At 37.3% G+C, this 27895-nt stretch overlaps 1 protein-coding gene across 1 annotated transcript in view; it reads left to right on the forward strand.

Moving 5' to 3' along the window:
- The window catches only part of ZRANB3 (zinc finger RANBP2-type containing 3), a gene marked incomplete at both ends in the record, with an annotated part of 221020 nt that overhangs the window by 105598 nt on the left and 87527 nt on the right, over nucleotides 1-27895 (forward strand). The window contains 3 exons of the mRNA XM_080688973.1: nucleotides 6760-6938; nucleotides 11818-12049; nucleotides 14973-15058. Of these exons, the coding sequence (XP_080545099.1) occupies nucleotides 6760-6938; nucleotides 11818-12049; nucleotides 14973-15058 (497 nt within the window). The remainder of the gene's footprint in view (nucleotides 1-6759; nucleotides 6939-11817; nucleotides 12050-14972; nucleotides 15059-27895) is intronic.

Consider the following 27895-nt stretch of genomic DNA (forward strand, 5'->3'; position numbering starts at 1 on the left):
CGCCTGGCTGTTCCTCAGCGGCTCCCCTCGGCTTGCTGTGGCCATCCCGTGAATTCGTCGATGCCGCCGGCAGTATGGCGCTGCTGCCGCGTCCTCGGGCGTGAGGATCTCCTCTGTGGCTCTGTTCTCAGTCCGCTTTCTCTCTGGAGCCTGGTGATTTTTTTTGTTTCTCTGGTGATGTTGTTTTCTGGCTTTGAAAGGCGCTGATTTTGTAGTAATGGATATTTGTTGTTAGCGGGGCTCTTAACCCCCCTTTTCTCGGTCACCATCTTCCCGGAAGTCCCTCTAGGATTTTAAATCCACATTCTTACAAAAGTCTTTCCTAGGTGTCTCTTCTAAAACAAGTGGGCCACCTCTTTTAGACAATCCCCCAAAATATCCACCCTAAAAAGATACTAGTTGCTTTTTAACCTTAAAACTGGAAACTTCTTCAGCATCCATCTTAAGTAATGCACAAATATATATATATATTTGTATATATTTTTGTATATATATATTTTGTATATAAATATATATATTTGTATATATATTTTGTGTATATATATATATATATATATATATATATACAATCCGAAATTCTGTGTCATAGTTGTTTTTAATTGCTCATAGTAATTATGGAATAAGACATTTTAAAAATCTAAAATTAGAGCCAGGTGCAGTGGCATATACTTGTAATCCTAGTACTTGGGAGGCTGAGACATGAGGATCTTAGTTAACGGCCAGCCTCAGCTACTTACTGAGGCCCTTCACAACTTAGTAAGATCTTGTTTCAAAATGAAGAATAAAAAACAGGACTAAAGGGTATAGCTCAGAGGTAGAGTGCCTCTAAGTTCATTCCCCAGTACTGCAAAAAAAAAAAAATCTAAAATTATTCTAATTAAAATGATGCTTTGTTATTTTTAAAACAATGATAAAATATACTCTTTAAATTAATATTTCATTCTTATGTAGATTTTTGTAATACTATTTAGTCAAGGCTTTTCTTCTTAGTAGTGATTTAGTCTTAATTGTAATGAAACACTGGAGGATTCCACTTTAAAATTTTCCATTGTAGTTACAGCCAAGAGCTTACTTAGAGCCACCTAATGAGTATAGTTATTTCTATATATTGAAATTACTTGAAGTGTGCTTTTGCTTTTATAATGAAAGTTATGCTATTTTAAATGCTTCCCAAAATATGGAACTCTGTGAACATGTTTTAAAAGTCTGTGTCTAGGGAAAAAATAGTGCCAGGCAATCATTTTCCTATGTTTAAATTTTATCTAGTACTTAGTGGTCTATGCTATGTACCATTTTTTTTTCCTTAATGAGAACATGAGCTCACAAAAATATTGCTTTTGTTTCTCATTTGGAGCCATGTTTTTTTTTTTAGTTTGTCCTGTCAAACCTTAGCTTCTATTTTATAATAGCTGAAAAGTAAGAACCAACAAGTACCTTAGAAAATTAGTGACTAAGCTGAGCATAGAGGCACACTCCTGTAATAATAGTAGTTGGGAGGCTGAGACAGGAGTAATACAAGTTTGGGGCCAGCCTCAGCAACATAGCGAGGCCCTCAGCAACTTTGCAAGACCCTATTTCAAAATAAAATAGGACTGAGGGTGTGGCTCAGAGGTAGAATACACCTGGCTTAAATTCCCAGTACTGAAAATAAAGAAAATTAGTGACTAAATACTGTGTTGATAAGTGTCTTTCTAATTTCTAGAAATTCCCTGCTGTCATTAACTACATGTTTTAAAAAGATGCTGAATAATAGCCGGGCATGGTGGCACACGCTTGTAATCCCCGCGCTTGGGAGGCTGAGACAGGAGGATCGCACAGGTTCGAAGCCAGCCTCAGCTACTTAGTGAGGCTCTCAGCAACTTAGTGAGACCCTGTTACCAAATGAAATATAAACTAGGTCTGGGAGTGTAGCCCGGAGGTAGAAAGCCTCTGGGTTCCACCCCCAGTACCACAAAAAAAAAAAAAAAAAATGCTGAATAAAAAGTTTGAGTTGTTACCAAGAAAGATACCTTCATGCTGGGTTGAGACAGGAAGATCTCAGGTTCCAGGCTACTTAGGTTCTCCTCAACTTAGTGAGACCTGTTTAAAAATAAAGAATAAAAAATAGGGCTGGGAGTGTAGCTCAGACATAGAATTCCCCTGTGTTCAATCCCCAGTACTGGGGAAAAAAAGAAATATATATATATATATTCTTCATAAAAGCTGATGCTAATGTAATTTTTTTTTTTTTTTTTTTTTTTTTTTTTGGTGGTAGGCACTGGGGATGGAACCCTTCTCCGGGCTACACTCCCAGACCTATTTTTATATTTTTATTTGAAAACAGAGTCTCTTAAGCCAGCAAGGCTGGCTTCGAACCTGTGTGATTCTCCTGTCTCTGCCTCCTAAGCGTGGGGATTACAAACGTGTGCCACCACACCCGGCGAGAATGTAATTTTTAAGGTGACTTCTCTAATGTTGAAATGGAATAAGAAATGAGAAAATTAAGAAACCAATATTTTTCAGCAATGCCAAGCTGATCACATTCTGAAAAATTTCCCTCTAGCTAAACTCAATTCTTTCAGAAAAGTCAAAATGTCAGTTTACTAACGTGTTGAAAAGTGTCTTTGCCTGTGTTTTGGTCGCCTTGAAGTCACAGAGTGGACCTGTCCACCCCCAAATTGGTTCCAGTGTCAAGACTGACGATAGCCACACACACTGAGAGGTTAGGAAGAGGCTATTTGTTACTCATATGATTAGGCTTTCTGGGGAGAACAGAGGAAGATCCCAATCTAAGATGTAAATGGTTTAGTAGATTAAACTCTATATCAAAATTTTCTTTTTAAGTCTTTTTCCACCATTTCTCAGATTTTCGGTGTGTGTGTGTGTGTGTGTGTGTGTGTGTGTGTGTGTGTGTGCGCGCGCACGTGCGCGTTTAGTACTGGGAATTGAACCCAGAGGCATTTTACCTCTGAGCTATGTACTCCTAGGCCAATTTTATTTTTTACTTTGAATCAGGATTTCTCTGAGTAGCTGAGGCTGGTCTTTGAACCTTTGATCCTATCTCAACCTCCCAAATACTGGGATTACTGGCTTGTAACACCACACCTGGCTAGGCTGTTTCTTTTAGAAGTCAAATTGAATATAAGCAGATATCTTAATCATAATGCTTGGTTTTAGGCATTTTTAGGGCAGGTTTATTTCAGTTTTGTTTTTATTCCCAGGGCCTGGCATTCATTTCTAGAAGGTGGATGTTTTGGGGGATCAGCAAAAACCCAGGCAGGGATTTATCAAGAACTTTCACCTCAACAAGATTCAACCTTGATCTTGGTCTCTTTAATGCCAAAATATCACTGAAATTTCTGCTTAGTTCTTTGTCCTCCTGATTATTAATTTCTGTTGAATTTCTGGGGCATTCGTCCTGTGCATATATGGTTTAGGAGATGGCCAATGATGTAAGGGTAATGTGTATGCAGGTTTTTGAGGGTCATTGTTTATGTCTAACTGACACAGTACACACTTTGGGAGTTAGAGCAATTTCTGATAGAAATAGATATAGCTACTAACTTGTTTCAACTACATTACTTATGACTTTAAAAAGAAAAAATTGAGCCAGGCATGGTGGCGCAGGCTTGTAATCCAAAGCATTTGGGAGGCTGAGACTGGAGGATTGCTGTTTGCGGACAGCCTCAGCTACTTAGTGAAGCTCTCTGCAACTTAGTGAGACCTTGTTTCAAAATACAGAATGAAAAATAGCCCAGGGAGTGTAGCTCGGAGGTCGAATGCCCCTGGGTTCCATCCCCAGTACTGCGAAAGAAAGAAAGGAAAGAATTGAACTTGCAGTTACTGATTTAGCAATGGAAGCATACAAAAGGATGAGAGAAAGAGTATTAATGAGCTGGGCAAAGTGGTGCACGTCTTTAATTCCAGTAATTGAGAGTCTGAGACGTAAAATTGTAGGTTTGCAGCCAGGCCTAGCAACTTGGTGAGACCCTCAGCAACTAAAGAGACCCTGTTTTAAAATAAAAAGTAAATTAGAGCTGAGGATTTATTTAGCTCAGAGTTAGAATGCTTCGTTTTCAATCCCCAATATCCCCCTCCCTGCACCCTCCTCACACAAAAGAGTATGGCCCTGCCCAGTATTCTTCTTCCTATCTTTAGTTTTTGGTTTTGACAGTGCTAGGTATTGAGCTCAGGGCTTCATTCATGCTAGGCCAAAGCTCTACCGCTGTTACAGTCCTTATCCCATTTCTCCTGACAAAATTTTGTTATCTTTTTTTGTCCCTCTTATTTCAAGTCCCTTTTGCACATATCTCTCTTGAAGACTGACCTCCCTGATCCCAGCAGACCATGTTAGGAAATTTTAAGAAGTGGCAGTCTTTGGGAGAGAGGTACCTAGACAGGTGACACAGAACACTTAGTCACAATACTTCAGTGAACAAGTCTAGGTAGACAGGTGATCCGTACCAAGTAAACATAGCTACAAGCAAATCATTCAGTAGTAGAATGGGTATCCCAGAGAGAGAATCTTACCTCCCAGAAAATTAGGGAAGCAAAAGAGACCCCCTATTCCAGAGAAATTGAAATTTTAAAACTGGGTTATGAAATCAAAGAGGAAACAAAACCAGCAAACTGCCACTTCAGCATAACTCAGTTTCTGGAATTGTATTTATGGCCACAGTTGTTGGAAGACAAAAAGCAGCAATACTGATTAAATCAAACCGGATAAACAGCCTCCAATTGTTAAATTTCTGCCACCTTGGAACCAGCTTGGCTCCAGAATACAGTGATATTTGAATAGTTTCAGGTATGAGATTTGGTCTTGCTAAGTTGCAAAACTTTTGTGTTACCGCCCTTGGCCTTTTAAAAATGCAGACATCTTCCATGCAGTTGGTCTTTTCTATTCCAGGGACTATAAGGTCCTGCTCTTTATTTAGCCATTCATTCACTCCTGCATTCAAATACTGTCTGAGCACTTTCTACAGGCCAGGACAAAAGCCATTCGCTTTCTAAATTCCACTAAGGTTTTTCTCTTTGATGGTCTTTTATGTAGAAAAAGAAAAATTTCCCAAACAAATACCAGTTTTCTTATTAATCTTTGAAGTTTGATTGGTATAAAGGTAATAACTTTACTTGAATTAATCTGATATTTTTGTTTTTCTTAACAGCAGCAATTAAAAGAAAAAAGACATAAAATAAAGTTCCCATAATAAAGACTTGCTGAAATTCCAAGACAACCTTTCCTCTTCTTTAATCTCACTGAATATTTAAAGCTAACTTAAAACTCACGGTTTTAGTCTCTTTCTTTTTCCCCTTTGAATTGTCTGTTAAGCAGAGCATAACTATTTTAGTCTTTTACTTTTTCACTGTTCACTATAGTAATTACTTTTTTATTTTTATTTTTTAATGATGAACTTTTTTAGAGATGGAACCCAGGGGCATTTTACCTCCGAGCTACACACCCAGTCCTATTTTTTATTCTTTATTTTGAAACAGGGTCTCACTCAGTTGCAAAGGGCCTCGCTAAGTAGCTGAGGCTGGCCACAAACCCTGATCCTCTTGTCTCAGCCTCCCAAGTACTGGGATTACAAGTGTGCACCACCATACCCGACAGTAATTACTTTTTTAAAAAATGTAAGGATTATTAAAATATAATTTACCCTTTTAAGTAAATTTGCCTTTTAAAATATATAATTCTATAAGGTCTGACAAATGCAAGCAGTTAAGTCACTGCTACTAAAATAAGATATAGAGCAGCTCTATCCTAAAAGTTCCCTGATGCTGCTTCTGTCCTCCACTTCCAGCCCCTGTGAGCCATCATCTACCATCTGTCCTTATTGTTTTGCCTTATTGTGTGTGCTGGGATTGAAACCAGGGCCACTCTCCTGTTAAGCATGCACTCGACCACTGAGTTACATACACCTCCATCCCAATTTGCTCCTTTTAATATTTCTGAGTAGTATTCCATTGTGTGAATATACTAGAGTCTGATTATCCATGCACCATTTGAAATATGTTTAAATTGGTGTTAGTTTCTGGATATTATGGGAAAAACCACAATAAATATTCACTTAGGAACTGTTTTAAATAGGAACAGCATGGAGACAGGGCAGTGTGATAGTATGAAAACTAGTCCAGTGGGAAGACACCACCGACCTAGAATAACATACTAATTTTGCATCCGTTATGTGTGATTTAAATAATTTAACTTCTGTACCTATTTCTTGTTCTTTAAAAGAACATGATTTTCTGCTGTATAGTTAAGGCATTTGCTGTTGTGTTCTCTAAGAGGAGAAATTACTAATAGTCACATGAATCAGTATAAATAATATTTAAATTTAAGGGTCATTTTGTGTCTTAGTCCAATTGCACATGGTTTGAAAATAATGTAATTTGATTAATGAATTTAAAGATCATTATAATCTCAGACTTTTTATTAACTTATCTGATTTTACATTGGAAATTTATTTTGATAATTATTCCTTTAAGTAAAATATTTCAGAAATATTTTATTTGAAAACATTTTAGACTTGCCGGGTGTGGTGGCGCAGGCTTGTAATCCCCGCACTTGGGAGACGGAGACAGGAGGATCCCGCCGGTTCGGAGCCAGCCTCGCTGGCTTAAGAGACCCTGTTTCCAAATGAAAATATAAAATAGGTCTGGGAGTGTAGCCCGGAGGTAGAAGGGCTTCCAGGAACCCCAGTACCACCAAAAAAAGAAAAAAGAAAAAAAGAAAACATTTTAGGCTTTATTTCTAATATAGACCTTTATTTTTAATTTTAGATGGGCCTAGGAAAGACAATCCAGGCAATTGGAATTTCCTACTTTTATAAAGAAGAATGGCCTCTTTTAATAGTGGTTCCTTCATCTCTGAGGTACCCATGGACAGAAGAAATAGAAAAATGGATTCCAGAGTTAGAGCCTGAAGAAATCAATGTTATTCAGAATAAAACGGATATTGGGTAAGACCAACTTTTTAATCTTTAAGGAAAAAAATATTTGTGTGTCTTTGTTATATACTCATATTTTATACAGAATATTACCTATAGATCTTACACACACATACACACCGTTGTGGAGAATTTTGTTTTACTTTTTTCTTTTTGGTGGCACTTGGGATTGAAGTCAGGGGCAGTCTACCTCCAAGCTACACTCCTAGTCTTATTTTATTTTTATTTTGAAACAGAGTTTTACTAGGTTGATGAGAGTCTCACTACTTGCTGAGGCTGTCCTCAAACCTGCGGTACTCCTGTCTCAGCCTCTGCAGTACTAGGGTTGCAAGTGTGCACCACCACACCTGGCTAATTTTACACTTTAAAATATGAATTATTTAACTGGGTACATTGGTGCATATCTACAATTCTAGTACTTGGGAGGCTCATACAGAATAGGCACAGGTTTGAAGCCAGCCTCAGCTATTTAGCAAGGCTCTCAGCAACTTAGTGAGATCCTGTTTTAAAATAAAAAAATAAAGGCAGGCTGGAATGTTGCTCAGAGGTAAAATGACCCTATTTTCCATTTCAAGTAACAACAAAGAAAAAAGATTTATCTAAAACCCAATGATATGTTTATTATCTGAGTTTCCTTATGTTTTAAAAGTAAACTTAAGCTGGGCGTGGTGGCTCATGCTTGTAATCTCAGCATTTGGAAGGCTGAGACAAGAAGATCTGGGTTCTCAGCCAGCCTCAGATACTTACTGAGGCCCTTTACAACTTAGTGAGACCCTGTTTCAAAATAAAGAATAAAAAAAGAATAGGGCTGGGAGTATTTGGAGATAGAATCCCCCTAGGTTCCATCTCCAGTACCGCAAAAAAAAAGTAAACATAAAATATGTATACTTTTAAAGGTACATATATAATTTTTACTTTATATATCTACACATTAAATATGCTTAAAACTATCTTAATATTTCCAGTACCTTGAAGCTAGATGAGATTTTATTATCAGTAACTGTGGGAGATTTTGCTTTCCAAGTTATTAAGTGATGTACAAGTTTTATGTATAATTAAAAATTAATATTAGTTTGAGTTCCTATTTGTACTCCTTTGATTTCCTTTTCTTGCCTTATTGCTCTGGCTAGAGTCTCTAGTACTATATTGAAGAGAAGTGGTGATAATGGACATCCTTGTCTCGTTCCTGTTTTTAGGGGGAATTCTTGAAGTTTTTCCCCATTTAATATCATGTTGGCGGTGGGCTTATTGTAGATTGCCTTAATAATGTTGAGGTATGTTCCTTCTATTCCAATTCTCTGCAGTGTTCTTATCATAAATGGATGTTGAATTTTATCAAATGCTTTTTCAGCGTCTATTGAAATGATCATGTGATTTTTGTCTTTGATTCTGTTTATATGATGAATTACATGAATTGATTTTCATATATTGAACCATCCTTGCATCCCTGGGATGAACCCTACCTGGTCATAGTGTATGATTTTTTTTATGTGGTTTTGAATGCGTGTTGCTAGTATTTTGTTTAATAGTTTTGCATCCAAGTTCATCAGAGAGATAGGCCTGTAGTTTTCCTTCCTTGACCTGTCTTTATTCGGTTTGGGTATTAGTGTGATGTTGGCTTCATAGAATGTATTTGGGAGAGTCCTGGTTTTTTCTATTTCACAAAATAGTTTGAGTAGTATTGGGGTTAGCTCTTCTATAAAGGTTTTATAGAATTCACTTGGGAAACCATTTGGTCCTGGGCTTTTCTTTGATGGTAAGCTCTTTATTGCTGTTTCAATCTCTTGATTGTTATTGGTTTGTTTAAGTGTTCTATATCTTCTCTACTCAGTTTAGGATGGTTGTATTTATCTAGGACGTTGTCAATTTCCTCCAGATTTTCCATTTTGTTGGAGTATAGTTTTTCAAAGTAGTTTCTGATAATCATCTGGATTTCTATATTGCCAGTAGTAAGCTGAGCAAGGGAGGGAGGGAAGGGAAGGGAATGGGGTGGGAATTGGGTAGGGGTTAAATCAGTGATGTGCATGTCTCTACACACAAGTTTTTTACCTCAATATGATGTATGAATATAATGCACCAATAAAAATAATAAAAAAAATTAATTAATTAATATTAGGAAACTTGATTTTACTTATGCTAATTTCTAATTTGGGTTTTTGTGTGTGTGGTACTGGGGATTGGACCCAGGGACATTCTATCTCTGAGATATACTCCACCCCTATATCATTTTTATTTTGAAACAGTCTTGCTAAGTTGATGAGAGTCTCACTATTTTCAGAGGCTATACTTGAAATTGCGATCGTCCTGTCTCAGCCTCCCAAGTACTGGCATTACAGGCATGTACCACTACACCTGGCTTATTCTGGTATTTTAAATCTTGAAAATACTAGGTTGGTGATTATTTGATAAATAGATCAGTCACTATTTAATTGCAAAAGAGTATTTCTGAAATAACAAGAAAAACTAGATGACCTAGATGTTATGAAAGATGATAGAGAAGATTTTTTTTTTTTTTTTTTTTGGTGGTACTGGAGTTCCTGGAAGCCCTTCTACCTCTGGGCTATACTCCCAGACCTGTTTTATATTTTTTATTTGGAAACAGGGTCTCTTAAGCCAGCATAGCTCACTTTGAACTTGCACGATCCTCTTGTCTCCGCCTCCCAATTCGGGGATTACAAGAGTGCACAACCACGCCTGGCGAGAAGATGTTTTTTAAGAAAATCTAAATGTAGGCCAGGCGTAGTGGAATATGCTTATAATCCCAGCATTTGGGAGGTTGAGACAGGAGAATTTCAGTTCAAGGTCAGCCTCAGCTACTACTTATTGAGGCTCTTTGCAACTCAGTGAGACCCTGTTTCAAAATAAAGAATAAAAAATAGGGCTGGGGGTGTAGCTTAGAGTTAGAATGCCCCTGGATTCCATCCCCAATACCACACACACAAAAAAAGAAAATCTAAATATAGACATTTAAATAAGGTATAGTGAACAACAACAACAACAACAACAGCACCAAAACACTTAAAGGCAGTCTTAATAAATTCAACATTCTGCCAGGTGTGGTGGTGCACACTTGTAATCCCAGCATTCAGGAGTCTGAGACCGGAGGATCATGGTTCGCAGACAGCCTCAGCTACTTAGTGAGGCCCTCTGCAACTCAGTGAGACCTGGTTTCAAAATAAAGAATAAAAAAAAAATAGGGCAGGGGGTGTAGCTCAGAGGTCAGGTGCCCCTGGGTTCCATCCCCAAACTTGTAAATAAATAAATAAATAAATTAATTAATTCAACATTTTTGGAATTCTTATCTTTTCAATTTTATGTAGTTTTATTGGAAGAGATAAAATCTATGCATAATGTTTGGCTTGGTAGAAGCTACAGAGACTGTTGTATTGGTCTTCAAAGCTTTTGTATTGCTTACAGTATACCTAAGTTAGTAATATGAAACCCTGTACTTTTCTTCTGAAAGATATTTTGGTGTTAAAGTACAGTGAGAAAATCATAGGTCTTTGTATTAAGTAGAACATTTTTGTTTTTGTTTTTACCATGATAGTACTAGCTACTTAGGACTTTTGACTTTTCTGTTAGAGGGTAAGCAAATGGCAAAAGACTATTTTATATTTTTATTGATGATATAGAAAATGCAAAAGTAGTTAGGTGTGTTGGCGCATGCTTTAATCCCAGTACTTGTGAGGCTGAGACAGGAGGATTGCGCAGGTTCAAAGCCAGCCTTAGCTACATAATGAGGCTCTCAGCAACTTATGTGAGACCCTGTTTCAAAATAAAATATAAAGTAGGTCGGGGGCGTAGCCCAGAGGTAGAGGCCCCTGGGTTCCATCCCCAGGACCACTCACACACACACAAAGAGAAAATGCAAAATAATATGTTATAGTGTTCAGGAATTTGTTTATTTCATTCAACAAATCCTTACTGGGAGCAAAGCAGTGTATATACAAAAATCTCTACCCTTACCAATCTCATAGTATGGTAAAGGAGATACATAAACATGAGATATGTAAAAAAATCTATAAGTGAAAAATTTCATGACAGTAACATTTAATAAATGTTATGAATATAGACCATGAGATATAGTGATCACTTTAGCTCAATGGTTCTATTTATTTATTTGTTTATTTATTTATTTATTTATTTTTGTGGTACTGGGGATGGAACCCAGGGGCTTTTTACCTCTGGGCTACACTCCCAGCCCTATTTTATATTTTATTTGGAAACAGGGTCTCACTAATGTTGCTGTGAGCCTCCCTCACTAAGTAGCTGAGGCTACCTTCGAACCTGTGTGATCCTCCTGTCTCAGCCTCCCAAGTACTGGGATTACAAGTGTGTGCTACCATGCCCGGCTTAATGGTTCTATATTTGAAGTAGTACTCCTTTAACCACACTCCGTCACCCTAGGGCCAGGGTCCTTTTTGTTGTTATAGTGACTGAGTCTCTAATGGCTTTAATGGGTAGGACCAAGAATGTGAAATGCCCTTTTTATTCTAAGAATTGTCCTCATCACAATACCAGTATCATCCAGACTGAAAAAGTGCTATCCTCTTTGTGTAAAGGTTTCATTGAAGAGTCAACTAGTATTTTAGCATCTTTATGAATGATCCTATGTATATAGAAGAACATGTCAGAAAGTAATATTTTTGTCCTAGTAATGTATGGCTTTCTGGATATCAAAATCTTTTTGGTTTTGGTTACCAAAATTTTAAATCTTGCATCCTGGTTTATTACAGTAAAATCTTAAGAGAAATTGAGTTTTAGTAGTAGTAACATCTTCTACTATTTCTCCTCTTTTCTTCTTTATTTTTGTTTTGTCCCCCAAAGTTATATTGTTTATAATGAATTCGTTATTGAGATATTTTTAAAGTACATGGGTTTTCTTTTCTAGGAGAATATCAACCAGCAAAGTGACCATTCTGGGTTATGGTCTTTTAACCTCAGATGCATTGACGTTGATAGATGCACTGAATAATCAGAACTTCAAAGTGGTGATAGTGGATGAATCCCACTACATGAAGTCCAGAACTGCAGCCCGCAGTAAGATTTTATTGCCAATAGTCCAGAATGCCCAACGAGCCATTCTTCTTACGGGAACTCCGGCTTTGGGAAGGCCTGAAGAGGTATTAAAATCTTTATACTTTGGGCTTTAAAAGGAAAATAGAGTTATTCATCTGTTTTGTAATTTTTAATTTCAAATTAAATGGTTCAAATGCCAAAATATACATTGGGAATTTCCAGAGAGCTATTAATGGGTAAATATATCTTTTTTGTTACTGTTTTATCTATATGTAAACCTTAACCATGCTTTTAAGTATGTATAAAAAATATTTTCACCTTTATTATGTCTTTATACTTAGCACAGATTTATAATATTCTTCACACATGTTTCTGAGGTTCTTCTGTGGTCTTAATCTTAATTTCTCCTATTTATATTAGTAACACCATAGGATTGGGATTGAATCTATTTTTTATTTCTTTTATGAGTGCATTGCAGAACTTGTTTCTGTCTCTCTTTTACTTCAAGATCCACATTTGGTAAGATAGAAACTAGAGCTTGCATGTAGATCAGGTAAGCTACCTACTTAAGAAGGGAAGAAGAAAGTATTTGTTTGTAATCCCATTTAACTTTTCCCATTCTTTTTTTTTTTTTTTTTTTTGTGGTATTGGGGGTGGAACCCAGAGGCTTTCTACCTCCGGGCTATACTCCCAGACCTATTTTCTATTTTTATTTGGAAACAGGGTCTCACTAAGTTGCTGAGAGCCTCACTAAGTAGCTGAGGCTGGCTTCGAACCTGTGCAATCCTCCTGTCTCAGTCTCCCAAGCGCGGGGATTACAAGCGTGCGCCACCACGCCCAGCCCAGCCCTATTTTTTATTCTTTGCTTTTAAAACAAGAGTCTCACTGAGTTGTAAAAGACCTCACTAAGTAGCTAAGGTTGTCTGCGAACCAAGTTCCTCCTGTCTCAGCCTCCCTAATGCTGGGATTACAAGTGTGTGCTATCATCCCAGCTAGAAGTTTCTATATAAAGTCATGTCATTTGCAAATAGCATTAGTTTTATTTCTTTTTGTGTGTGTGTGGTACTAGGGATGGAAGCCAGGGCAATCTACCTCTGAGCTACACCCCCAGCCCTATTTTATATCCTTTTTTTTTTTTTTTTTTTTTTAATCTGAGGTTCCTGGAAACCCTTCTACCTCCAGGCGACACTCCCAGACCTATTTTATACTTTTTTATTTGGAAGTAGGGTCTTTTAAGTCAGCGCAGCTGGCTTCAGACCTGCATGATCCTCCTGACTCCGTCTCCCAAATGCTGGGATTACAAGTGTGTGCCACAACACCTGGCTTAATTTAATTTTTTATTTCTTTTTGTGTATGTGCTATTGGGTATTGAACCCAGGAGTCTTTTACCTCCTAGCTACACCCTGAGCCCTATTTTTTTTTTTCTTTTTTAAATTTGGAAACAGCCTTCTCACTAAGTTGCAGGTAGCCTCACTAAGTAGCTGAGGCTGGCCATGAACATGTCTCAACCTCCCAAGTACTGGGATTACAAGCATGTATCACCACGCTGGGACTGCTTTTTATTTTTAACCAGAGCCTGCTGAGGCTGGCTTTGAACCTCTGATCCTTCTGTTTCAGCCTTCCAAATCCTGGGATTACAGGTTTGCGCCATCATGCCCAGCTGCACCTGGCTTATTTTTTTATTCTGAAGAGATGCTGAATTCTGTCAAATACTTTTCTGCAGCTGTTGAGATTATCATATGTTTTTGTTTTTATTAATATTTTATATTACCTGGATTTATTTTTTTGTGTTAAATCAACCTTACATTTCTTGGTTAAATCCCATTTGGTGTGGCATATAATCTTTTTTTTTATGTTGCTGGATTTGGTTTGCTAATACTGTCTTGATGATTATTTCGTTGACATTCCTGAGAAATATTGGTCTACAGGGGGCTTTTTTGTTATTTTTTCTTGTGATGTATTATCTGACTTTGATATGGTAATACTGGCCTCTCAGAATGAGTTGAAAAGTGTTCCTCTTCTATTTTTTGGAAGAGTTTGTAAAACATTGTTATTTTTTTAATGTTCGGTGTAATTTGTTGATGAGGCCATATAGACTTGGCTGTTTTTGTGGTGAGTTTTGAATGACTAATTCATTTCCTTTACTGAATATATTTGTTCAGATTGTCCTTTTCTTCAGTCAGTTTTAGTACTTTGTGTATTTCTAGGAATTTGACCATGTTATCTAAGTTATTTAATTTATTGGCAAACAGTTGTTGATAGAGATTGGTAGTAATACTCCCTCTTCTGTTTATGATTTTTGTAATTTGAGTCTTTTATCTCTCTCCCTCTTCCTACCTCCCCCTCTTTAATACTAGAGGTTAAACCCAGAGGCATTCTACCTCTAAGCTACCCAGCCCTATATTATTTTTTATTTTTCATTTTGAAACAGAGTCTTGCTAAGTTTCTGAGGGACCCTGCTGAACTGCTGAGGTTAGCCTTAAACCTGCAATCCTCCTGTCTCAGCTGCTCAAATACTAGAATTAGAGACCTGTACCTCTATGCCTGTTGAGTAGTCTTTTCTTTTTGTTTTATTGGTCAAACTCACTAAAATTTTTTCAGTGTTACTGATCTTTTCAAGAACTAGCTTTTGGCGTTGTTGAATTTTTCTATTGTTTTTCTATTTCACTTATTTCCATTCTGATCTTTATTGCGTCCTTTCGATTATTTGCTATTGTTACACAAAATTTTAGTTGTGTAAAAGTATGTATAAGATGATCCTGTTTGTGTTCATATATATAAGTATATATAGGCATATATAAGTTTATATATATATATATATATATGTAAGCAGAGAAAAATATCAATTTATACTTAAGAAACATAATGTATCTCTGAAGAATGGTTGGAGTAGAGATGAAGAAGAAAAGGGGACTTGAGGGAGAAGTAGGTTTTCTCTTGCATAATCTACTATTTTATTAACTTATTTTATCATCATAATTTATTTGAAAATATTACAGTGTATTGAGAACACTTGTATTTTTATAGCTCTTCATGCAGATTGAAGCTCTCTTTCCACAGAAGTTTGGAACATGGACTGATTATGCCAAAAGATACTGTAATGCACATATCAGGTATGACAGACTATCTTCCATGAGCTTTTATCTTTACATATTAACTATGAATATTAAGCTATATTAATCATTCTTTGTTCCAGTGTCTTTCAAGCTTGTGGTAGCTATGGAATAATTTCTTCAAGTAAAAGCTTGTAAAATAAATGGGAGATACAGTTTTTACCTGTAAAATATTTACTTGTAAAATAGTTTTTACTTGTAAATAGTTTTTTACTTAAATAGTTAAAATAGTTAAGTAGTTAATTAATTAATTAATAATTAAATAGTTAAGTTTTTACTTAAATAGTTTACTTGAAAATAGTTTTACTTGTAAAATATTTACTTGTAAAATAAATGGAAGACATAGCTAATAGAAATTTTTTTCATTACTTGTATTCTTCATCTTCCACTTTTTTGTCTTTAAAACTATTTATTTTTATTGACTGAATATATGTGCTCATTATACAAAAGTAAAAAATAAGTGCTTTTTCTACTCTTATCTCCTAGCTAAACATTTCCCTTTCCAGAGAACCCATGTTGGGAGCTTCTTGCTCATCCTTCTGGGATGTGTATCCTCTGTGTCTGAAAATGCATGTTATAATGTTATTTCTTATAAATAAGTAGTAGCTATAGTAACAATGTACATTGCCTCGCAGTTTGCTTTCCTTGCCATATGCATTGGAGATCCCTACATGTTTGTTCCTAAAAGAGCTTTGATGTTCTGTTTTTTGTGGGAGGAAGAGTGGTTACTGGGGATTGGACCCAGGAGCATTCTACCTCCAAGCTACCCAATGTAAAACATATTTACTGGATTTAGCTTCGAAGAACTAGACTGAACTGTAACTGGGCATGCCTGTGCAGTCCCATAATCCTAGTACTTAGGAGGCTGAGACAGGAGACTGTAATTTCTCGGCTAACCTCAACAACCTGTCAAGGCCCTCAGCAACTCAGTGAGACCCTATTTCAAAAATAAAAATAAAAAAATAGCTGGGTGTGCTGTTGCATGTTTATAATTCCAGTACTTGGGAGGCTGAGACAGGAGGATCGCACAGTCTCAAAGCCAGCCTCAGTTGCTAGCTTAAGAGACCCTGTTTCCAAAATAAAATATAAAATAGGTCTGGGAGTGTAGTCCGGAGGTAGAAGGCCCCTGGGTTCCATCCCCAGTACCACCAAAAAAAAAAAAAAAAAAGAAGAAGAAGCCAGGCGTGGTGGCACACACTCGTAATCCCAGCATTTGGGAGGCTGAGACTGGAGGATCGGGTTCGCGGGCAACCTCAGCTACTTAATAAGGACCTCTGTAATTTAGTGAGACCCTGTTTCAAAATAAAGGATAAAAAATAGAGCAAGGGGTGTAGCTCAGAGGTCAAATGTCCCTGGGTTCCATCCCCAGACCCGCCAAAAAGAAAAAAAAAGAAGAAGAATAAAAAGTAGGGCTGGGGGTATACCTTTGAATTACAATGCCCCTAGGACCAATCCCCAGTAACTAACACACACACACACATACACACACACACACACACACACACACACACACACACAATAACTAAAAAATAGGATGGGAATATAGCTCAGAGGCAGAATGCACCTGGGTTCAACCCTCAGTACTAGAAAAAAAAAGAAAGAGAAAGAACAAAAGATAGAAAAGAAAAAATAAAAAGAAAGAGAAAAACCAAAGTGTTTAATAAACATATGTTTTTGTTGTTTTTTGTATGTTTACAACCTGTCATATGACAACAGAAATGTATACCTGTCCTTTTCTTAGTTATTAATGCAAACGCTGTTTCAAGGGAGAATTTCTCTTTGTGATGCTCTATATTTTGTGGTACTGAATATTATGGAAATCTTGCTCTTTTCCCATTTTGAGAGAAAGGCATTTTGAGATTCATGCTGTGCTTCCCAAGAGGCATTTTCTTCCAAGTTCCATTTCAAGAGTTCTGTACTCCTGTCCTTCTGTCCCTTGAAAGCACTGTGGTTCCCTAGACACTGACTCAGAATGAGCCATTTTCTGGCATTTTAAATGAGTCTGTGGAATACTATGTTTTTTCCATAATGTTTTGATTCTGTGAAGGTGTCATTTTCACACTATAATTTTGCAGAATGCAAATTATGGTTAGTTATTCTCTCCTAGACTCATATTTTATATTTGAAATGCCATGGCTGTATTCAAAATAAAGTTATATGAAGTTTGAGCAAAATGTTACTTAGCCTTTAAAAAGTTTATGAAATACCTACATAAAGACAAACAGAAGCATACTGATGCAAAAGTAGTTTGAAAAGAAGTCAGAGTATAAGTAACCACACACTCAGTTTGATTTCTGAGACAAAGAGAAAAGGATTATTCAACCAGAACATCCCCTATCTAAAGCGCCATTCAGTCCACTGAGTTTATATTTAGTTTGTATTTATAAATACAATTATGTTTTAGAGAATCAAGCCAATTGAATGATTGTTAGAGCTAGGAAAGGCTTTTGAATTCACCCATTCCCACTATGTCTTTTCTCTTTTTAACCTATTAGTGTTTTACCTCTGTACACGTCCAGCCCATTTTATTTATTTATTTATTTATTTATTTATTTATTTATTGTGGTACTGGGAATGGAATCCAGGGATGTTCTACCTCTGAGAGACACCCCCAGCCATATTTTTAAAGACTTTTTATTTTTATTGTTTATTTATTTATTTATTTATTTATTTATTTTGGTAGTACTAGGGGTAGAAGCTGGAGGCTTTCTACCTCCAAGCTATATTATATTTTATATATAAATATATTTTATATATTATTATATATTTTATATTTTATATATAGATATATATAATATATTTATATATCCATACTTATTTTATATTTTATTTGGAAACAGGGTCTCACTAAGTTGCTGAGAGCCTCACTAAGTAACTGAGGCTGGCTTCGAACCTGTGTGATCCTCCTGTCTCAGCCTCCCAAGCGTGGGGATTACAAGCCTGTGCCACCACACTTGGCAAGTCTTCTTATTTTGTTTGTTTGTTTGTTTGTTTATTTATTTATTTATGGTGGTACTGGGGTTCCTGGAAGCCCTGCTACCTCCGGTCTACACTCCCAGACCTATTTTATACTTTTTTATTTTTGGAAACAGGGTCTCTTAAGCTTCAAACCTCCTGTCTCCACCTCCCAAGCACGGGGATTACAAGAGTGCATCACCATGCCCAGCAAGTCTTTTTATTTTTGAAACAAGGTCTCACTGAGTTGCAAAGGCCTTTGTTAAGTAGTTGAGGCTGTCTGAGTACCATGATCCTCCGGTCTCCACCTCCCAAATCTGGGATTACAAGCATGTACCACCACACCTGACTATTGTATGTATGTATGTATGTATGTATGTATGTATGTATGTATTTATGCAGTACTAGGGATGGAACCCAGGGGAATTCTACCTCAGAGCTACACCCCAAACCCCCATTTTTTTTTTTTTGTGGTACTGGGGGTAGAACCCAGAGGCTTTCTACCTCTGGGCTATACTCCCAGACCTATATTATATTTTATTTGGAAACAGGTCTCACTAAGTTGCTGAGAGCCTCACTAAGTAGCTGAGGCTGGCTTCGAACCTGTGCGATCCTCCTGTCTCAGCTTCCTAAGTGCAGGGATTACAAGCATGCGCCACCACGCCCGTTTCAGACCCCCATTTTTAATTATTATTCTTTATTTTGAAATAGAATCTTACCGAGTTGCAAAGGCCTCACTAAGTATCTGAGGCTGGCCACGAATCGTGATCCTCCTGTCTCAGCCTTGATAATCTCTAATACTGAGATTACAAGTATGCGCCACCACTCCTGGTTTATTTTTGTATTTTGAAATAGGGTCTTGCTAGGTTGCCCTTTAATCTCACTAAGTTACTGACGCTGGTCACAAACCTGCAATCCTCCTGCTCAGCCTCCCAGGTACTGGTATTACAGGCATATACCACCATGCACAGTTCCCCTCTGTGACTTTGTAGGCACCTTATGAGATTAAAAAACTTTGTCCTGTATCTGACTTTATCTTGCTTTTTTTTTTTAACCTTTTTTTTAGCAGTAAGAAAGACTTAGATCTTGAAATGGCAACTTTATTTTTATATTTCCTTTTTGTGGCACTGGGTGTTGAATTAATACCAGGGGCATTAATTGAACACACTCCCAGCTCTATTTTTTATCCTTTATTTTGAATGAGTCTCACTGAGTTGCAGGGTGCCTCACTAAGTGCTGGCTGCAAACCTTCAATCCTCCTATCTCAACCACCCAAGTACTGGAATTATAAGTGTGTGTGGCCACACCCAGCAAATGGCAACTTTAATAAATAATTATTTTGCATAGAAAAGAAGATACTTGGCTGGGCATGGTGATGCAGGTCTGTAAACCAAGTACTTCAGAGGCTGAGACTAGAAGATTACAGATTTGAGACCAGCCTTAGCCAATCTGTGAGACTCTCAGAAACCTAGAGAGACCCTGTTTCCAAATAAAAAATTAAAAGCCAGGCTGGTGGCTCATGCTTGTAATACCAACATTCAGGAGGCTGAGACAGGAAGATTGCAGTTCGTGGCCAGCCTCAGCTACTTAGTGAGTTTCTTTGCAACTCAGTGTTTCAAAGTAAAGAATAAAAAACAAGGCTGAGGGCATAGCTTGGAGGTAAAACACCCCTGGATCAACCCCCTCATACCACAAAAAAAGAAAAAAAAAGAAAAAGAGGATGCATGTATACCCCAGCTAAGTATTGTGTTATAAGGATCTACCCTTAAAAGAATACGATAGGAACACCTCTCTCTTTCTCCTTGTTATTTTATTTTTGGCACTGCAGATTGGAGCCAGGGGCATTCTATGTCTAAGCTACACCCCCAACCCTAACCCTTTTATTTTTTACTTTGATACAGGGTCTGACTAAGTTGCTGAAGGTCTCACTACGTTGCTAAGGCTGGCCTCAAACCTACAATTCTCTTGCTGACTCAGCCTCCCAAGTACTAGAATTACAGGTGTGCACCACTCGTGTTATGCCAAAAGGTTAAGAATATCTCAGAAAGAGCTTGGGATGTGGCTCAGTGATAGCGTGCTTGCCTGGCATGTACAAGGCCCTGGGCTCAATTCCCAGTGTAGTCACTGATCAAATTTTGTGACAGTTCTACCGTGTGTGTGTGTGTGTGTGTGTGTGTGTGTGTGTGTGTGTGTTGTACTGAGATGGAACCCAGGGGCCTTTTACCTCTGTTCTATACCCTCAGGGCTGTTATATATTTTATTTGGAAACAGGGTCTAAGTTGCTGAGGCTGGCCACGAACCTGTGATCTTCCTGTTTCAGCCTCTCATGTACTAGGATTACAAGCATGCACCACTCACCCAGCTCAGTTCTACTTCTTAGGAGAATTAGTTGTCTAAATTTTTATGAGAAGAAAATTTCAGAGTGACAATATATATGAAGTTATTTATAGGCATTCCCAAAGAGTGTTAATTAGCAGGTCATAGTCCTCTTTCAGAAATGTCTGTTCGGGAATTAGTATACTTTTTATTCAGCACTCTCTTATTTAAAGTTCTCACCCACGGCTATATAGAGCACATGTCTATATGGCTTGTAAATGGCTTGCAGATGGCTCAAATGTGAGAGAAATAGTTAATATCTTGTATGGCAAAGATAAGTTTTAAGAATAATTAGGGAAAAGAGCAGAAATTAGGGAAGAAATAAAGAAACTTATGGAAACAAACGAAAACAGAGACACAACCTACCAAAACCTATGGGACACCATGAAGGCAGTACTAAGAGGAAAGTTTATTGCATTGAGTGCCCACATAAAAAGGACGGAGAACCACCAAGTAAAGAACCTAATGACACAACTCAAGGATCTAGAAATTCTGCAACAGTCTATTCCCAAAGCCAGCAGAAGACAAGAAATCATCAAAATTGGAGCAGAAATAAATGAAATAGAGAACAAAAAAACAATTCAAAGAATCAATAAAACAAAAAGTTGGTTCTTTGAAAAGATTAATAGAATTGATAAACCCCTGGCCAACCTAACCAAAAGAAAAAGAGAATCAACTCGAATTATCAAAATTAGAAATGAAAAAGGAGATATCACCACAGATAGTGAAGAAATTCAAAATATTATCAGAAACTACTTTAAAAATTTATACTCCAACAGATTTGAAAACCTGGATGAAATTGACAGATTTCTAAACACAGTTAACCTTCCTACACTCAACTAAGAGGACATAGCAAGCCTAAACCAACCAATAGCAGCCAAAGAAATAGAAATGGCAATAAAAATTCTTCCGCCAAAGAAAAGCCCAGGCCCAGATGGGTTCCCAGCTGAATTCTACAAAACCTTCAGTGAACAACTAATACCAATACTTCATAACATGTTCCGGGAAATTGAAAGAGATGGAACTCTTCCAAATTCCTTCTATGAGGCCAGTATCACATTAATCCCCAAACCAAATAAAGATACCTCAAGAAAGGAAAACTACAGACCAATATCCTTAATGAACATAGATGCAAAAATTCTAAACAAAATACTAGCTATACGCATTCAAAACTATATCAAGAGAATAATACATCATGACCAATTCGGTTTCATCCCAGAAAAACAAGGCTGGTTCAACATACGCAAATCAATACATGTTATTCACCACATAAATAGAACCAAGAACAAAAACCACATCATCATAGCAATAGATGCTGAAAAAGCATTCGACAAAATCCAACACCCATTTATGTTAAAAACACTGCAAAAAATTGGGATAGAAGGAAAGTACTTCAACATCATCAAGGCAATATACTGCAAACCCAAAGCCAACATTATAGTGAATGGGGAAAAACTGCAAGAATTTCCGCTACAGTCAGGAACAAGACAAGGATGCCCACTATCACCACTCCTTTTCAATATAGTCCTTGAGACTCTTGCTGCAGCAATCAGACAAGAGAAGGAAATCAAAGGAATCCACATAGGAAGAGATGAAGTAAAATTATCCTTATTCACAGATGACATGATCCTTTATCTGGAAGACCCAAAGAACTCAACCAAAAGACTTCTGGAGCTGATTGACAAATTCAGCAAAGTCACAGGTTACAAAATCAACCTAAAGAAATCAGTGGCCTTTCTTTATGCCGACAACGAATCCACAATGAAAGAAACAAAAACAACAATTCCATTCACTATAACCTCAAAACCAATAAAATACCTAGGAATAAACCTAACCCAAGATGTAAAAGACCTCTACAACAAAAACTATAAAACATTAAAGAAAGAAATAGAAGAAGACCTTGGAAGATGGAAAGATCTCCCGTGCTCATGGATAGGCAGAATCAATATCATCAAAATGGCCATTCTGCCAAAACTGATCTATAGGTTCAATGCAATTCCCATTAAAATACCAGTGACATTCTTCAGAGACCTAGAAAAATCAATCATGAACTTCATATGGAGAAAGAAAAGACCTAGAATAGCCAAAGCAATTCTCAATAACAAGAAACACGCAGGAGGCATTACAATCCCAGACTTCAAACTATACTATAGAGCAGTAGTAGTAAAAACAGCATGGTACTGGCACAAAAACAGATATACTGACCAGTGGATTAGAATAGAAGATACAGAAACAAACCCACATATCTTTAGTCAATTAATCTTTGACAAAGGGGCCAAACACATACGCTGGAGAAAAGACAGCCTTTTCAACAAGTGGTGCTGGGAGAACTGGCTAACCATTTGTAAAAAGATGAATCTAAACCCCTATATCTCACCTAACACAGGAATCAACTCAAGATGGATCAAAGACTTAGAAATTAGACCTGAGACTATGAAGTTAGTAGAGGAGAACATAGGTTCAACACTACAACATATTGGCACAGGCTGTAACTTTCTCAACAAAACCTCCAAAGCTCAGGAAATTAAAGCAAGAATAAACATGTGGGATAACATCAAACTAAAAAGTTTCTTCTCATCAAAGGAAACTATCAATAACCTAAAGAGGAAGCCTACAGAATGGGAAAGGATCTTTACCAGCCACCATTCTGATAGGGGGCTAATATCCAGAGTATACAAAGAGCTCAAAAGACTCTACACTAGCAAAACAAACAACCCAATCAAGAAATGGGCAAATGAACTAAATAGACACTTCACAAAAGAAGAGATACAAAGGGCTAATAGATACATGAAAAGATGTTCTTCATCACTGGCCATCAGGGAGATGCAAATCAAAACTATACTGAGATTCCATCTAACCCCAGTCAGAGTAGCAAGCATAAAGAAATCAAACAACAACAAATGCTGGCGAGGATGTGGGGAAAGAGGAACTCTTTTACACTGTTGGTGGGAGTGCAAACTAGTTCAGCCACTATGGAGATCTGTGTGGAGATTCCTAAGAAAGGTGGGAATAGATCCACCATACTATCCAGCTATACCACTCCTGGGTATCTTTCCAAAGGGGTTGAATTCAGAGAAATACAGCAACATATGCATACCTATGTTCATAGCAGCACAATTTGTAATAGCCAAAATATGGAACCAACCCAGATCACCATCAACAGATGAATGGATAGCAAAACTATGGGAAATACACACAATGGAATTCTATTCAGCCATAAAGAAGAACAAAATTATATCATTTGCAAGAAGATGGAAAGCCCTGGAGAACATCATGTTAAGTGAGATCAGCCAAGCACAGAAGGAGAAGATACACATGTTTCCTCTAATATGCCCAAACTAGAAAACACAAAGGATACCAGTGGGACTCCAGATATTAGAGGGGAAATACTAGCTAAGTTTTAATGGAAAGATAGGAGAGGAGAAAGGCCGAGGGCGTAGCAGCGGCGCCATATTGCCACCGGCGGCAGCAGCACCGAATTCAGCGAGGCCAGTACAGCTACATCTGCGTACTCAAGAATAGTGAGTCAAATTGCGGGCCACAGAGGAGAAATACCAGTACTGTACCCCCTGGGACTTGACCCAGTGGGGGAGGGGCAGTGGCAGAGATATCACACCATAGGAGAACGTACAACCTGGCACCCCCCACAGTCTAAAGCAGCCTCTATCGACTCTCTGGGTCGGAGACTCTGTGATAAAACCCAGTAAAGGAGTAGTGGGGTCTGAGATACTACAGACTCGTGATCCAGAGCACCTTAAGTGAAGTCATAGTGACCCAAGGGAAGAACCCAGAGAAGGCACAAACATCCGAAATCATGGGAAAGAGGAATAATACTGGAGCAATAAATGCCCACAACCCCACAACATCAGAACCCGATAAAACTGAAAATCAGCCGGGCGTGGTGGCGCACGCTTGTAATCCCTGCGCTTGGGAGGCAGAGACAGGAGGATTCGCACAGGTTCAAAGCCAGCCGCGCGCGCGGTGGCTTAGGAGACCCTGTTTCCAAACATAAAGTATAAAATAGGTCTGGGAGTGTAGCCCGGAGGTAGTAGGGCTTCCAGAAACCCCAGTACCACAAAAAAAAAAAAAAAAAAAAACTGTAAATCAGAGATTTCTAGAAGATCAAATCAGGAAAATAACTGTAGAAATAATAGAGGTGCTTCGAAAAGAACTCAGAGAGAGCCAAAAAGAGATAAAGGATGCAATTAATGAAGTAAAGGCCTCAATTCAAAGCACAAACAACCGATTAGAACACATGGAGAACAGAATCTCGCTCTTAGAAGATGAGCAATCCAAAAATAAACGCATAGTTTCTAATCTAGAAAAAAATATCCAACAGCAGGAATCTGATATTGAAGAAATATGGGCCCATTTTAAGAGAGCTAACCTAAGAATAATTGGAATAGAGGAGGGAAAAGAAGGTGAAACCAAAGGGATCAACAATCTCTTCAAGGAAGTAATAGCAGAAAATTTTCCAGACATAGAGCAAGAGGTCGATACACAGGTCCAGGAAACTTATAGAACTCCCTTTAGACAGGATCAGAGAAGAGGATCCTCATGCCACATAATTGTCAAAATGACCAATGTGGAAGCCAAGCAGAGAATCTTAAAGGCAAAAAAAGCAAAGGGCCAAGTGACATTCAGAGGCAAACCAATTAGAATCACTCCAGACTTCCCAAACCAAGTTATGAGAGCCAGAAGGGCTTGGAGTAACATTTTCCAAACTCTGAAAGAAAACAACTTCCAGCCAAAAATTTCCTACCCAGCAAAACTTTCTATCAAATTAGATGGAGAAATAAGAAGCTTCCATGACAAACAGAAACTGAAGGAATTTATATCTTCAAAACCAGCACTAGAGAAAATACTCAAAGAGATTAACTACAAAGAAGAAATAGGTAACACACTCCTGAACTAGAGAAACAAGATTTTCCATCCAACAGACAACTAAGATTGGTTATCTGTGGAGATTCATTATTTATGTTAGCCTTTTACCTATCTCTAAAGGGTATTGTTTGCCTTTATTGTTGTTAATTTCTAGGATTTCTAGTTGGAATATTAATATACCTTCAGATATAGCATTTGGAAATATTTTATCCCATTCTATTAATAACTGTTAACTCTGTTTACATTGTCTTTGGATATACAACATTTTTTTTTATTTTTTAGGGAGTTTGTATACTCCTCTGTTGCCTGTGCCATTGAAATCATAATCAAGAAATCACTGCCAATTTCAATGTTGTAAGGTTTAATGACCCAGATTCTCTCCTAAAAGTTTATAGTCTTAAGATTTATATTTAGGTTTATTATCTATTTTGAGTTAATATTTGTATATGGGATTAGGTAAGGGTCCAATTTTATTCTTTTCCATGTAATTATTATTTTTTAACAATATTTAGTTAAAAGATTATTATTTCCTCCACCAAATGTTCGTGGAAACCTTGTCAAAAATAACTTGACAATATAGGGAAGAATTTAGCTCTAGGCTTTTACTTAACTCCAATGGTTTATATATCTGCCTTTAGAATAGTACTATACTGTTTCAATTATTGTAGCTTTATATGGTTTGAAATCAGAAAATATATATCTTCTAGCTTTGTTCTTTTTCAAGATCGTTTTGGGTACCTAGAGTCCATATTCCATATTAGGATAGATTTTTTTCTGAAAAATAAATATATGATAGTTTCACCTAAAAAATAGAAAAAAAATATTCTCTGGTAAGAAAGAAAGCAAAAAGAAATATTGAAATGTTATCTTTAAGTCATCAAAAGCTTGGTATCAGACAAATGAAACTGTTATGTGAGATTATCATTTTTAATTTTTGATAAATTGCCATAATACTAGATGTCAACTACTAAGCCAAGCATGGGAGGGAGGGATAGGGAGAGAATGGGGTGGGGATTGGGTGGGGGCTGACTGGGAAAAGTGTGCATGTATGTCTACAAAAGTATGTATCCTACTATGATGTATGAATACAGTGCACCAATAAAAAAATAAAAATTAAAATTAAAAAAAAGAACAAGACCCATGTGCTTCCAGCCTTCAGTGTGCTTTCAAGTCAAACACTAACAAAATAATTGTGATTGTGACAAGCGCCATAAAAAGAAATAAAGGATGCTACAGCAGAGTTTATCAGAGTGAACTAATCAGGTCTGAGGCCAGAAGCAGCATCCTGTGAGTAAGAGATATGTATTTGCCTTCCAGGAAGAGGGACTTTTATGTGCTAATGCCCAGAGCAAGAGAGGCTGCTGGGCCTTAGAGTAACTAAAATTAGTCTAGTTCAACTGAATATTCTAGAACTAAACAAAGGGTGTTAAGACTGTGACAAGCCGGGCGTGGTAGTGCACGCTTGCAATCCTAGCATTTGGGAGGCTGATGGTTCACGGACAGCCTCACCTACTTAGTGAGACCCTTTGCAACTCAGTGAGACCCTGTTTCAAAATAAAGAATAAAAAATAGGGCTGGGGTTGAAGCTCAGAGGTAGAATGTCCCTGAGTTCCATCCTCAGTACCGCAAAAAAAAAAAAAAAAAAAAAAAAAAAAAAAAAAAAAAAATATATATATATATATATATATATATATATATATATATATCAATGCCAGAGGTAGGACTCATATTGTAGTTTTATTGTAACGGCATATATAACAAAGTTTATTCTTTAACTATGTGTGTGTGTATGAGAGACACACACACACACACACACACACACACACACACAATTGAACCCAGGGGTATTTACCTCCAAGCTAGGTTGATGAAAGTCTCACTATTTGCTTAGGCTGTCCTCAAACCTTCAATCCTTTTTAAGTTCAGTAACTTTTACAGTAACATCATTGTGCAGCCAACTCTACACACACACACAAAAAAAAAAAAAAAAAAAATGAGAATGAGCCAGGTGTGGTGGCTCACGCTTGTAATCCCCGCTCTTGGGAGGCAGAGACAGGAGAATCGCACAGGTTAGAAGCCAGCCACGCTGGCTTAAGAGACCATGTTTCCAAATAAAAATAAAAAACATAGATGTCTTGGAGTGTAGCCCGGAGGCAGAAGGGTTTCCAGGAACCCCAGTACCACCAAAATAAAAAATAAAAAAAAATGAGAATGAGAGTTATATGTTCCTACAGTATACTTTTGAGGATAGCTCCCTCTAACAGTCTAGAAGTCTCTAGACCTTTTTCATGACCCCAAACTAAAACTCAGTAGCCATTAAATAGTATTCTCTATTCCCCCTTTTTTAGCCTCGTTGAGGCTTCTTCTTTTCTTTTTCTTTTTCTTTTGTCTTACTGGGATTTGAACCCAGGGGCATTCTACCTCTGAATGATACTCCCCCACACCCTTTTAAAGTTTTTTTTTTTTTTTTTTTTTTTTTTTTTAATCTGAAATAGGGTTTTGCTAAGTTGCTGAAGCTGCCTTTGAACTTGTGATCCTCCTGTCTCAGCCTTCCAAGTCCTGGGATTCCAGATATGCACCACCATGCCTAGCCTCTGTGAGATTTTATTTTTTATATTTTGG

This window comes from Muscardinus avellanarius, assembly GCF_963383645.1.
Source record: "Muscardinus avellanarius genome assembly, chromosome: 2".
Taxonomy (NCBI): Eukaryota; Metazoa; Chordata; class Mammalia; order Rodentia; family Gliridae; genus Muscardinus; species Muscardinus avellanarius.